Source organism: Centruroides sculpturatus, unplaced genomic scaffold (genome assembly GCF_000671375.1).
Source record: "Centruroides sculpturatus isolate CEXI.00-Female unplaced genomic scaffold, Cexi_2.0 scaffold929, whole genome shotgun sequence".
NCBI lineage: Eukaryota > Metazoa > Arthropoda > Arachnida > Scorpiones > Buthidae > Centruroides > Centruroides sculpturatus.
The window spans coordinates 152,447-164,347 of NW_019385117.1; the positions used below are offsets into that span (position 1 = coordinate 152,447).

Genomic DNA, 11,901 nt, shown 5'->3' on the forward strand with positions numbered 1-11,901 from the left:
TTTGATACCAAGTAGAACGGCCGGTTGGCCGAACGGTCAAGGTGGCAGCCTACTGCTCTGGGGAACCCGGGAACGAATCCGGACGGGTCAAGGAATCCCCAGGAATTTTTCGAGGGGTGATCCGTCCGAATATGTCGGGCCCGTCTCTCACCACCCGGTCGCCTGGCCGAATCCATAATGGGCCTGCTATAAGAGGCCCTCTTAGCGCCACAGGGCGGAAAGAGTATAAAAAAAATACCAAGTAGAATGTGTTGAATATAATAGGAGACAGCTAATGGCTGAGAGGTTAGTGAGGCGGTTTACCGCTCTGTGAAACCCGGAATCGCATCTGGACGGGTTGAAAAAATTCCCAGGAATTTCTCGTGGTATTCCGTCCTGACCCTCTAGACTGCTACGATGTTGGTCTGGCCAAATCCATAATGGGCTTGCTTAAAAATAGATCTACAGTACCCACAGGGCGGAAAGAGTATAAAAAACAACCTAATAGGAATGCTATATTATTGAAAACTGAAAAACTTAGAATTAGCCACTTATAGTTTTATACCCATTATATAAAGTAATAACGTAGATTTTTCTAATTTATGTATTTTTTCCTCCAATTATTAATAAGCCAGACTCAACATAAGACCATCATACTCTGTGAGATGTCGGATTTGAAGCTTATAATGTTTTATAAATAATTTTTATGAGCATTTTTCTTTAAGAATTTTTGATGATTTAGTTACAGGCCAAGTTAGCCATAAGTGTCTAAACTATAGCTGATTATAATTATAATCATAATATCTTGCTTCACTGTCACTAACAAAGGCCACGTTGCCCGGTAAAGCGGCGCGCCCAAAGTGAATTATCAAATGTTATAAAATTTATAAAATTGCATTCTGTTTCGATTTTTACCAAATTACTTTCATCTAAAATAATTTATTTATAATGTAATAATAATAAAAATAATTCGTTTGAAAAAAAATCATTAAAAATTGGCTATATTTGGCGTGTTTTATAATCAGCTGTATCATTTTACGGCAGTTGTGTTTTTGCATGATGACAACATTTAATTTGTCTATTTCATTCGAATTCTGTTGATGTAATCAATTTCGTCAGCTGTTAAATTACGAAATTTATTAGTCATAAGTGCAAAGTGACTAGTCATTAGAAAGCTGCTGAGAAATATAAACAGATCACGTATTTATAAAGTAATTATTATATTTAAATCTGCATACTAAATCTTACTCAATTCTTATCGATCAAAGATTATTAATCTAATATATATTATATATTTGCTATAGAGATGGAGTTACCTGATTTGGGTGAACATTGTTCGGAACAGACTTGTAACAGATTAGGTAAGTAATTGATCAAGTTAACATTTATATATATATATTATTAGAGTGTGTTAAACTTGCTTAAATGTTCATTTTTCTTTATTAATAAAAGTTATATAGTGATTTAATGAATATAATTGGGTTAAACTTTACCTAACCTAACTTATTCTAATATATAAGGGACTAGATCTTATGAGCCCTACTTGGGACTTCTATGAGCCCATTTAGGAACACTAACCCCAGACCACCTTTCTTAACATAACATTCTTGGCCTCTTTGTGCTCTCTGAGCGGTAAGGGGCCTAAAACCACAAATAAAAAAAAAACCTAATAAATTACCAAATTGTAATTTATTAGAATAGGTTATGTTAGAACATGGGTCTCCACTGTGTGGCCATGACTGTGCATATAGGTAAAGTTTGACCTATAATTGTTTTAAAAATAACTCTTAAATACAAAAATTATAAGATTAGTTTAACCAGTTTTGTGTTAATTTAAATGTACAACTTCATCAATACAAATACAATTTTACAATTTATTTAACATAATCAAATTATGGTAAAGACCATTAATCAGATACTATACGTTATAACTTATCGTAATTTTAAAGATGGTTAAACTCAAATGTCAATTAGCGTGTTCAAAATGATGAAAGCTGTTCTTAAGTCAGCAATTTGAAATGTAACATTATATAGTAACATTTATGGTTTTAAAATATATAAGTGGAGATGAAAAAAATCTTTATTTAAAGTATTATTTTAAAGTAAGATACTAATGGTATTTTTAAAAACAAAATTCAGGAATTATTATTATTTAAAATGTTTCTCTGATGAGAACTGATAATTTTCTCTTTATGAATGTTTTTTGAAAATAATTTTTTTTTTAATGTTTTTGAAAATTACAAAGTATATTTAATGACGAGATTGAAACATTTAGCTTCCATGTCAGTTTTTTAAAGTATCTTCAAATGATTTACTATAAATAAATTTTTAATTTTGAAATTGGTTTATATATAAACAAATACATTTAAAATGCCAGAAAAATTTATTTCTCAGATATAAATTTTATTACTAAAACATAAGTCTTGTTCAATAATTTTTTTTATCATCTTGGATAAAGGTAACTCCTGACTGACATTTATTTTTCCTTCTTATTCTTAAATTTTTCACACAAAATGTCTTCTAACTGTAACACTGAGTAATAACTGTCCACAAAAAACTTTATCAGTGTTGTGTTTGTTACAATATCCACTAATGTTTTCGACCTCCACCGAAGTCTTCTTCAGGTGCTGACTAAGCGTTGTCTCCCCTTGATCATTAGAACGATGTCGTCCGAGTTGTAAATATTGCATGTTTCACCCCTCCGCTTGTCTCCATTCAAATAGATATCTCCACACCTGCACAATCATCTCTCTGTCTTTAAAGTTGATAAAGGTGCACCAAACGTTGGCTTTATAGATCTCCCAGGCCTCAGGTGATGGATGTGATCAATTTGAAATGCCTATCTGATTAATTTGGTGTTTGGGAAGTCCATCTGAATTTTAGGGTTGCTAACGTACGCTTTCAAGGCAGTGGTGTGCCTGTTATTTTTAATGTTCAGTTGATGCTTGCACAACACTGATAAAGGTTTTTTGTGGACAGTTATTAAATTTTTCAATTTTAAATTTCAAAAATTCACACGTAACAAGGAAAAATAAATCTGCAGTTGTATTTTTTAAAAACTATTTTATAAATATGGACAAAACACTCATCCTAAAACAAAAATAAAATATTAAAATACAATCTATTTTACTTGTATTAATTATAACCAGATTCTATGCATAATTCTTAATAATTAAATAAATATAATTATTACTTTTTTTGTTTGGAATTGTTTAATTTAGTAACATAGACATATCAGATATTTACAAAATATCAAATATAAATTTCACTTCTGATTTTAAAATTAACATATTAATCATTAAAAATAAACATCAAAAAATTGATTCAGCATTTTTGTTATTGCAAACTAATTTCTCCATAATGTGTCTCCCTGTTTTCTTTTATACTATATCCTTTTGTGCATACTTCAATAGTTTAGGTCAATGTTTCCCAAAGTGTTTCCCCTACACAATTTTAAATATATTACAATTGTAGAGTGTTATGAGGCAGAATTATTCATATTTGATAAGTTTATTTTACTATATTTAATAAGACTATTAAAAAATATATTTAGTTAAAGAGATTATTAAAATGTTTGTAAAATCTAGAACTTAATGAGAAAAGTACTAATTTATTTAATAAATTAAACAACTTTACATCTTAAATTAATATATTACTATATTAAATTAATCTTTCTGTAAATATTTATTTAAAAAACATCTTGTGTATAATTTTGATCAGATTTTAACACATTTAGTTTTCTAACAAACCCAAATAATTATAATATATTGATAAATATGACAACTGAATTTCAACTATTTAGCTAAATGCCGAAGGTGCTTAGAATTTTTAATGATATTTTTAAGGAAATAAAAATCACATTCTTCTCTTTATCAAGTTATAAGTAAGCTATATTTTAAAATTTTATTTATACCCTGATTTATAACCTAATACTGTATGTGTTGTCTATTAATAAATACAAACAAACTTGGGAAATAGTATGTATATATGTACTGTACTACTGTGTATATATACACACACTATTATACAGTATAATGTCCTGTATACTGATTTTCCAGGATTGTCTTGGATTTTTTCTGACTACCATCTAGCAATAGGACTATTATTCCAGAAACTCTTTCTACAATGAAGTATCTTTTTGTTTTTCTATGTTTTAAATGTATTTCTGTCACTAGCAGATTAAAAATACATATCCTGCATATCCTGGAATTGTAGTGTCCCAGTGTCTTTGGGAAGTGCTCATTTTGTCCTGGATTTTATTTCCAAGTAGCTGGCAATCCTAAATATTACCATCTTCAGGCAAAAGATTTTTGTAGAAATGAAATATTGAAAAAATTAATAAAACTGAACATCAAAAAATAAACATCAAAAAATTGATTCAGCATTTTTGTTATTGCAAACTAATTTCTCCATAATGTGTCTCCCTGTTTTCTTTTATACTATATCCTTTTGTGCATACTTCAATAGTTTAGATCAATGTTTCCCAAAGTGTTTCCCCTACACAATTTTAAATATATTACAATTGTAGAGTGTTATGAGGCAGAATTATTCATATTTGATAAGTTTATTTTACTATATTTAATAAGACTATTAAAAAATATATTTAGTTAAAGAGATTATTAAAATGTTTGTAAAATCTAGAACTTAATGAGAAAAGTACTAATTTATTTAATAAATTAAACAACTTTACATCTTAAATTAATATATTACTATATTAAATTAATCTTTCTGTAAATATTTATTTAAAAAACATCTTGTGTATAATTTTGATCAGATTTTAACACATTTAGTTTTCTAACAAACCCAAATAATTATAATATATTGATAAATATGACAACTGAATTTCAACTATTTAGCTAAATGCCGAAGGTGCTTAGAATTTTTAATGATATTTTTAAGGAAATAAAAATCACATTCTTCTCTTTATCAAGTTATAAGTAAGCTATATTTTAAAATTTTATTTATACCCTGATTTATAACCTAATACTGTATGTGTTGTCTATTAATAAATACAAACAAACTTGGGAAATAGTATGTATATATGTACTGTACTACTGTGTATATATACACACACTATTATACAGTATAATGTCCTGTATACTGATTTTCCAGGATTGTCTTGGATTTTTTCTGACTACCATCTAGCAATAGGACTATTATTCCAGAAACTCTTTCTACAATGAAGTATCTTTTTGTTTTTCTATGTTTTAAATGTATTTCTGTCACTAGCAGATTAAAAATACATATCCTGCATATCCTGGAATTGTAGTGTCCCAGTGTCTTTGGGAAGTGCTCATTTTGTCCTGGATTTTATTTCCAAGTAGCTGGCAATCCTAAATATATAAATNGGTACTCATGATGTATTACCAAGTATTTATAATGGATAGTTTGTACTGTACATGCTGTATACTAAATATACATTTTACATTATATAAAACTAGCAAATCAAAAGGTTAAACTTACTCCGAGATGTTCATTTTATTACGTTTATTATTCAAGTATTATTTCTAATAAAACTTAGGTTATATAAAAACAACAAACCCGATAAGATTGAAATATTCTTTTATTTCACTTCTTTTTAGATTTTCAAGTACTTTCACAATAGATGTTATTGCCAGGACTGCTTTTGGGATTAAACTCGATTCAAGAAAAGATCCAAATAATCCTTTTGTAAAGGCTGCAATAAGAAGTATTGGTCCAGTTTCTTGGAGATTTGTACTTGCAAGTATGTTGAAACGATCATGAGTGCTAAAACTTTAAAATTGCTATATGTTTTCATATATTCATTTTTGTATAAAAATATATGTTTATATATATATATTTATATATATATATATATTTTTATTTATTTATATTGAATTTGAATTTTTTAACAATTGAATTGTTAAAAAATTCAAAGAAACTTTCAAATTTAGAAAGAACTGTTCTGTTCTAGATTACTATCCTATTAAAATGTTTGATATTTACAAGTTAAAAATTGTTTAACTATGTTTAAATCAAACCAAATTACAATTTTAAAATAATTCATCTGAGCTAATTCTGTTTACACTTTAAATCATTAAATTAGTTTAGTGTTAAATTAACTTTAACACTAGACTATTAACAAATTTATTAATTGTTGTTTCATATAGTATATACATGATTATTTTCAAATCTCATAGAATTAATCTGTGTATTTTTGTGCACATATTTAAATAGTTTTGAAAAAATTTAAATTTATAATAGGTCTATATTGTTGAAAAATTTATCTGTTTTAGATTTTCTACCAATGAAATGTGATGCTTGCAAGAAAGTATTTTGGTAAGTTATAAGATTAACAATAAAATATAGTTTTATTTTATTTCTATTTATTGGAATTTATTTCTAGTTTATTTTCATGACATAGACCTAATTATACTTTATATAATTTTAATAAAAATAAAATTTAGAATTTCTCTGAAATGTGTTCATGCTTGTGGTAAGGCTGCATATTGAATCCTAGAAACACAAAGTTTGAGTACTAACAGGACAATATCTCTAAACCCAATTTATAGTTAATTCAAACCAAACTATCTGCCAAATTATTAGATGGCTAAGTTAACGATAGGAACTAATTAATTTGTGTAGAGATAGGTGGTACCACTTACCATCTATCACCATATACAAATCACTTATTTTCTAATCATTAACTTGGCCATATAATAGCCCAATAATTTGGCAGATACTTTGGTTTGAATTAACAAAGAGGACATTAAAAAATTTAAATAATAATATTGTTATAGTTTAGACATTTGAAGGTTTGAATCTTTAAAAGGAGTTGTTTTAATTAAATTTAATACTAGAGGATGAAAAATATATATCATATGCTACAAAATTAATAAAATTTTTGTTAAGTTCTTTTAGATTTTTTGGTGATATGATTTATCCAATATTATGATAATTATTATTCTGTAAGTGATGATATGGCTATGCCGGCCAAATGCTTTAGAAAAGCCATTGTGAAGTTGTGCAGAACATCTTGTTAACCCGGGCGACGTCCGAGCCGGTATCATGCTTAGATNCTTGATTCACCTATCAATGTATAAAACAGGTTCTGCACCTTCCTATTCAAATCAGAACCATCATCAATCAAACCTTTAATTAAAAAATTTTTCTTTCTCGCTTCATTCGACACCTTGTCCAAAGAATACAAAATCAAACTGTTTTCCCGTTGCAAATCATCTTTAATTTTAGAAATCTCTCCTAGTTTGGCTTCTAACTGAGTCAAACGCCGATCATGGTCATTATGTAAATTAGCCAACCAATCTATCTTCGCAACTACCTCATTTAACGTCGAAAAAAGCTTATCAAATCGGTCATCCAAATAAGAAATAACCTCCCCAGGAATAGACTTACTTGTGTCTGACTTTAAAGGGAAGAAATCTTCTAATCTCGCCGTTTTCAATGAAGGTTCACTCGGAGAACGATGTCGTTTAGCAGTGGATGCCGATGCCTGAATCTGTGAATGCGGCGGAGTACGATCAACAGGACCAGGATTTAACTCTATTCCGCCCAGAAATAACAACAACTCGAACACCATAATCCAAAATTCGATATTTTCCATAATTTGGACTTCAAAGAAGCTCACGTAAAAGTTCACTAACACGCTCGACTGCAAGCAGCGCCCCCGTATAGAGATAATATTAAATTTCAGTTGTATATATATGATCCAATAAACATAATAAATGAAATAATATACTATGTGTATATTATTTCATTTTACAGCTAAAGTCTGTGAATTGAGTAATGCTAGCTTTATCCAAGTCTTGATTAAAGCAAGTAACAATCTATACAGATAAAGTTCAGAATTAATAATGTGTACTTTATCCAAGTCACAAGTGGATAAGGACGACATTATCCAAGAACAGATGGATCTAGTAAGAACCAAACTTAAAATCTTAGACACTGCATTATCTAGACAAGGCCTATCTACCATTTGTTTGGATTGAGCTAGATATAGTTTTCTTTTATGGGAATGCCATTTTGTTTTTAGCCACTATTTGGATAATAGGAACAGAGCATTATTGTCAGGTCTGACAATGTATAGACGAATTTAAATCCAATTGGCAATATGTCAATGATTTTTCAATCTGATTTATTTTTCATGCCTATAATAAACTTAAAAAAAACAGCAGCACTACATTATATTAATAAATACAATCAAAGACAAACACAGAAACAGGAATGTTAAAAGTCCTTTTAAACACAAGTCATGTAAAAACATATTACACTACTGTTTTTATTTAGGCTAAATGCCATAAAAATGCAAAACATTAAAGTTTTACCAGAGGATTTTTATTCCATTTTCAACTACATATATTATTTTGATCAGTCATTAGTATATATTATTTAAGATCTATTCACATATCAGTATTCTGTAAATCGAAGTACTTTTTTCGTAACTTTAAAGCTAAATCTACAATTTTTAGCTTTAAAAGTATGCTTTATGGCTAAGTCTGATGATATTTTGGTGAAATAACAGGCTACATTTTTATATATTATTTTTCTATTGCATAAAAAAATGAGGTAAAGTTTAGTTGACTTTAATTAAAAAAGAAAATTCTCTTTATCCATCTAACCTGCATTGGAAAGATTATCCAGATAATTCAGTTAATGTAAACCCCTAAATTTTCTCTTTGTTTTATCCAAAGTGGGGTGAATAAAACTCAAATTTTAAATTTTGTTCTGGCTTCATCTATTCATTTTTTGGATAATGTCAGCTTTATTCACTTATGACTTGGATAAAGCATGCTTTATATGGATAAAGTTCAAAATTAATGCATTATTACTTGCTTTAACAAGAGACTTGTATAAAGCTAGTATGTTTTGGTTAATCTTAGCTTTATCTGATTCATGGGCTTTAATTCTACTAGTAACATACAAAATCTGAAACTTATATTTTATTATATAAGTAATATGATTATTTATATTATATTTGAAATAGTGGTGATCACTTTCAATATGCAAAGCACAATTGTAAAGATGCATACAGAAAAGATGTTCAAGTCCCAGTGTGTCCATTATGCAACAAACCAATTCCTGTTGAAAAAGGTCAGATACCTGATATAGTTGTTGGACAACATATCGACACATTTTGTAAATCTGATCCTAACAAGACAAAAAGAAAGGTAAGCATTTTTTAATTGTTCTGAATAGTTGTTATAGATGATAGAAACAAAGATTATATTAATAGATTTAGTTTATATATAAATATAAACCTTCTTATAATGAATTTTATTCACCAAGTAAAGCTTAAAATAATTTATAGTACAATGCACAGATGTTTATTCTTTTAATGAAAAATAATTTATTATAAAGATAAGTGATCATACAAACATAGCAAAAGCTCAGATTTGGGAAAATACGTGAGGGGACCCAAAAAAAACCAGATTTTTTGTATAAAAGCTTTATTTATTAACTTTTTTACAAAATTCCTTCAGACACCTTCAAAGTACTCTCCATTAGATGCAATGCACTTGTCAAGTCTTTTTCCTCTTTGTTTGAAGCATCTCTGGAATGCTTCAACCTTGATATCGTCCAGTGCCCTTAGCAAAGCTGTTTTTATTGCCTCCACATCATCAAAACGCTTCCCTTTTAGATTTTTCTTCATTCTTGGAAACAGAAAAAAGTTGCACGGGGCTAGGTCTGGTGAATACAGAGGATGGGGAACGACAGGCCATCCCTGAGAGGCCAAATAGTGGGTCACTCATAAAGCCGTGTGTGCAGGGGCATTGTTGTGATGAATGAACCAGTCACCTGATCGTCAAAGTTCCAGGCGTTTCCTTCGCACATCCTCTCACAGACGTCTTAACACTTTTTTGGTGGATTTTTTTCAACGTTTTCATTGTTTTGAGATGTTGAAGGACACCCAGAACTTCACAGGTGGAACAAAATAACAGTAAGAGAAACACAACACTATGCTCAAACGTAAACCTACAAACTGATGCCATTTGCACAGCTGTTTTGTGAAGGTCTCTACTAACCCCATGTAACAGGAGAACTCTCTACTACGTCTACGAATTGTAGCACGCTCTCAGTTCAGGTACTTTTTTTTTTTGGGTCCCCCCTCATATGTTGCTATTAAAATATGTAATTTCTAATATGCAGAGCCTTTGCAAAGGATGATACAAACTTGTGCAGCAACTGCATGTGAATTTTTTTTCCATTCTTTGCTTAAATACTGCACATAAGTAATTGTTTTAACATGTGAGTACAATGTTGAGTCATCTTTCTTTTTAAAAATTTTTATTAATTTTCAGAGACACATCCAGGCTTGATGCTGGCCAGGGAAGTACATGTGTATGATTAGACTTCAGTAAGGCTTTGGTTTTCCTAGCATTATGCAGATGGGTGTTGTCATGCTGGAAAATACAGCTCATCTTTGGAAAAGTTTATGCTTTGATTCACATAGCTATTGCTGAAGGATTAGAATGTAGGCTTCAGAGTTCACAGCAGCATTGCAGAAATGCAAATCTTCAACTTCCTCTGCTCTTATGCATTCCCAAACCATTAGAAACTGTGGCTTCTGGACTCATCTTAATAATACGCTTGATTACTAGCTTCATCTTTAGTACAAAAAACTTTCTTTCCTATATTCTCATGGTTTTTATGAAATATTGATTCATTCAATTTTAGTATTTTTTTCCAATTAGAGTTTATTTATTTCAGATGAGTTCAGGCTCAAGCTAAAAAATCTATCTGCACTTACATAATTCATTTATGAAAGGTTTTTCTTGGATTTGTACAGCCTGTATTTGTGTTGTGGATAATGGGATATTAGCATGTTGACTGCCATCCAATGCACCAGAGGTTGTACCAATCAGGGCTGCACAGAGCCATCCGACACACTGACAGTCATAGTAATTAGGGCCGTTCAAAGCCATTCGACCAGTGGTTGGAGCCAACTTTATAGATGTGCATGAGAGGCCACCACTAGGATGTAAAATGTCTTACAAAGCCAGGATAATTTAACCTTGAGTGAAACTACATTGGTTATAGCGGCATTGGGCGGTCATATGGATCTGCACGGCTCTAACCAGCACGACCGCCAGCGTGTTGGATAGTTGTCAATGTGTTAAAGTATTCCCTTGTCTATTTTGTCAAATCTTCTGTGGAAACTTGCCTGTTTTGGGAAATATAACATTGAAAAGAACTTAGTTATCTGAGTAATAGTTCTCTTCCAAAAGCTTTTCTTGGATGAATGTTTCTCCTTTCTCAAAAACATTTGGTGATTCCCTGGATTGTAGACTGAAAGATCTGCACATCCTGCATGATACTGAATTGAGAAACTCCTTTATACTTCTGGATAATATTTTCCTGTTTGGTTTCAGTACTGTCTTACCTCTCACTATATTTCATAGACATCAATATGAACTGCTAAAGGTAACTTGTCTTTTATACACTAGACATAAGAAAAACTACAATATATTTTAGAAAAGTTTCCAAAAAATTCTTTTTGAATGAACATCATTGCAATGTGTTGCCAGGCAGTTGCAAGATTTGCATAGCTATGAAATTAAAGATAGTAAGTTATTGGAATGAACTTGTTTATTTACAAAATGAATTAAATTTAGCACTTGGTTTAATATGTAAGAGCTTTTAAGTTTATGTAAATTTCTGAAAGTTTAAATGGTGAATAAAATTCATTGCAAGTGGGATTTTATTTAAAGGTAAATGAAAGTTAGATACTGTATTTTCTTGCAGAGTTTCATCATTGTAAAGTGTAGGAGTATTTCTTGTGATAAAGTATTATTTCAACAAATTTTTAATTCTTGAATTCAAGTAAAAACTATATATATAATCAGAAATATAAAAATGTGGGCTATATCAGAAGTATATCAGAAAGTTCTTATTATTTTTTTTTCTCAAAGAAAAAATTTGTTAACAAAGTATTTTGAAGAAATT

At 29.6% G+C, this 11,901-nt stretch overlaps 1 protein-coding gene across 1 annotated transcript; it reads left to right on the forward strand.

Moving 5' to 3' along the window:
- Nucleotides 1-1,018: 1,018 nt before the first annotated feature.
- On the forward strand, nt 1,019-10,073 carry LOC111635015 (AN1-type zinc finger protein 2A-like). The gene is made up of 4 exons (XM_023379856.1): nt 1,019-1,190; nt 1,284-1,340; nt 6,237-6,279; nt 8,942-10,073. Exons 2-4 carry the CDS (start codon nt 1,286-1,288, stop codon nt 9,138-9,140), a joined length of 297 nt encoding a protein of 98 aa, XP_023235624.1. The 5' UTR covers nt 1,019-1,190; nt 1,284-1,285; the 3' UTR covers nt 9,141-10,073.
- The last annotated feature ends 1,828 nt before the right edge of the window (nt 10,074-11,901 follow it).

Coding starts and splice junctions, on each gene's coding strand:
- LOC111635015 (XM_023379856.1), top strand. CDS start 1,286: ATGGAGTTACCTGATTTGGGTGAACATTGTTCGGAACAGACTTGTAAC. Junction 1,341..6,236: donor ACAGACTTGTAACAGATTAG/GTAAGTAATTGA, acceptor TATCTGTTTTAG/ATTTTCTACCAATGAAATGT. Junction 6,280..8,941: donor GCTTGCAAGAAAGTATTTTG/GTAAGTTATAAG, acceptor TATTTGAAATAG/TGGTGATCACTTTCAATATG.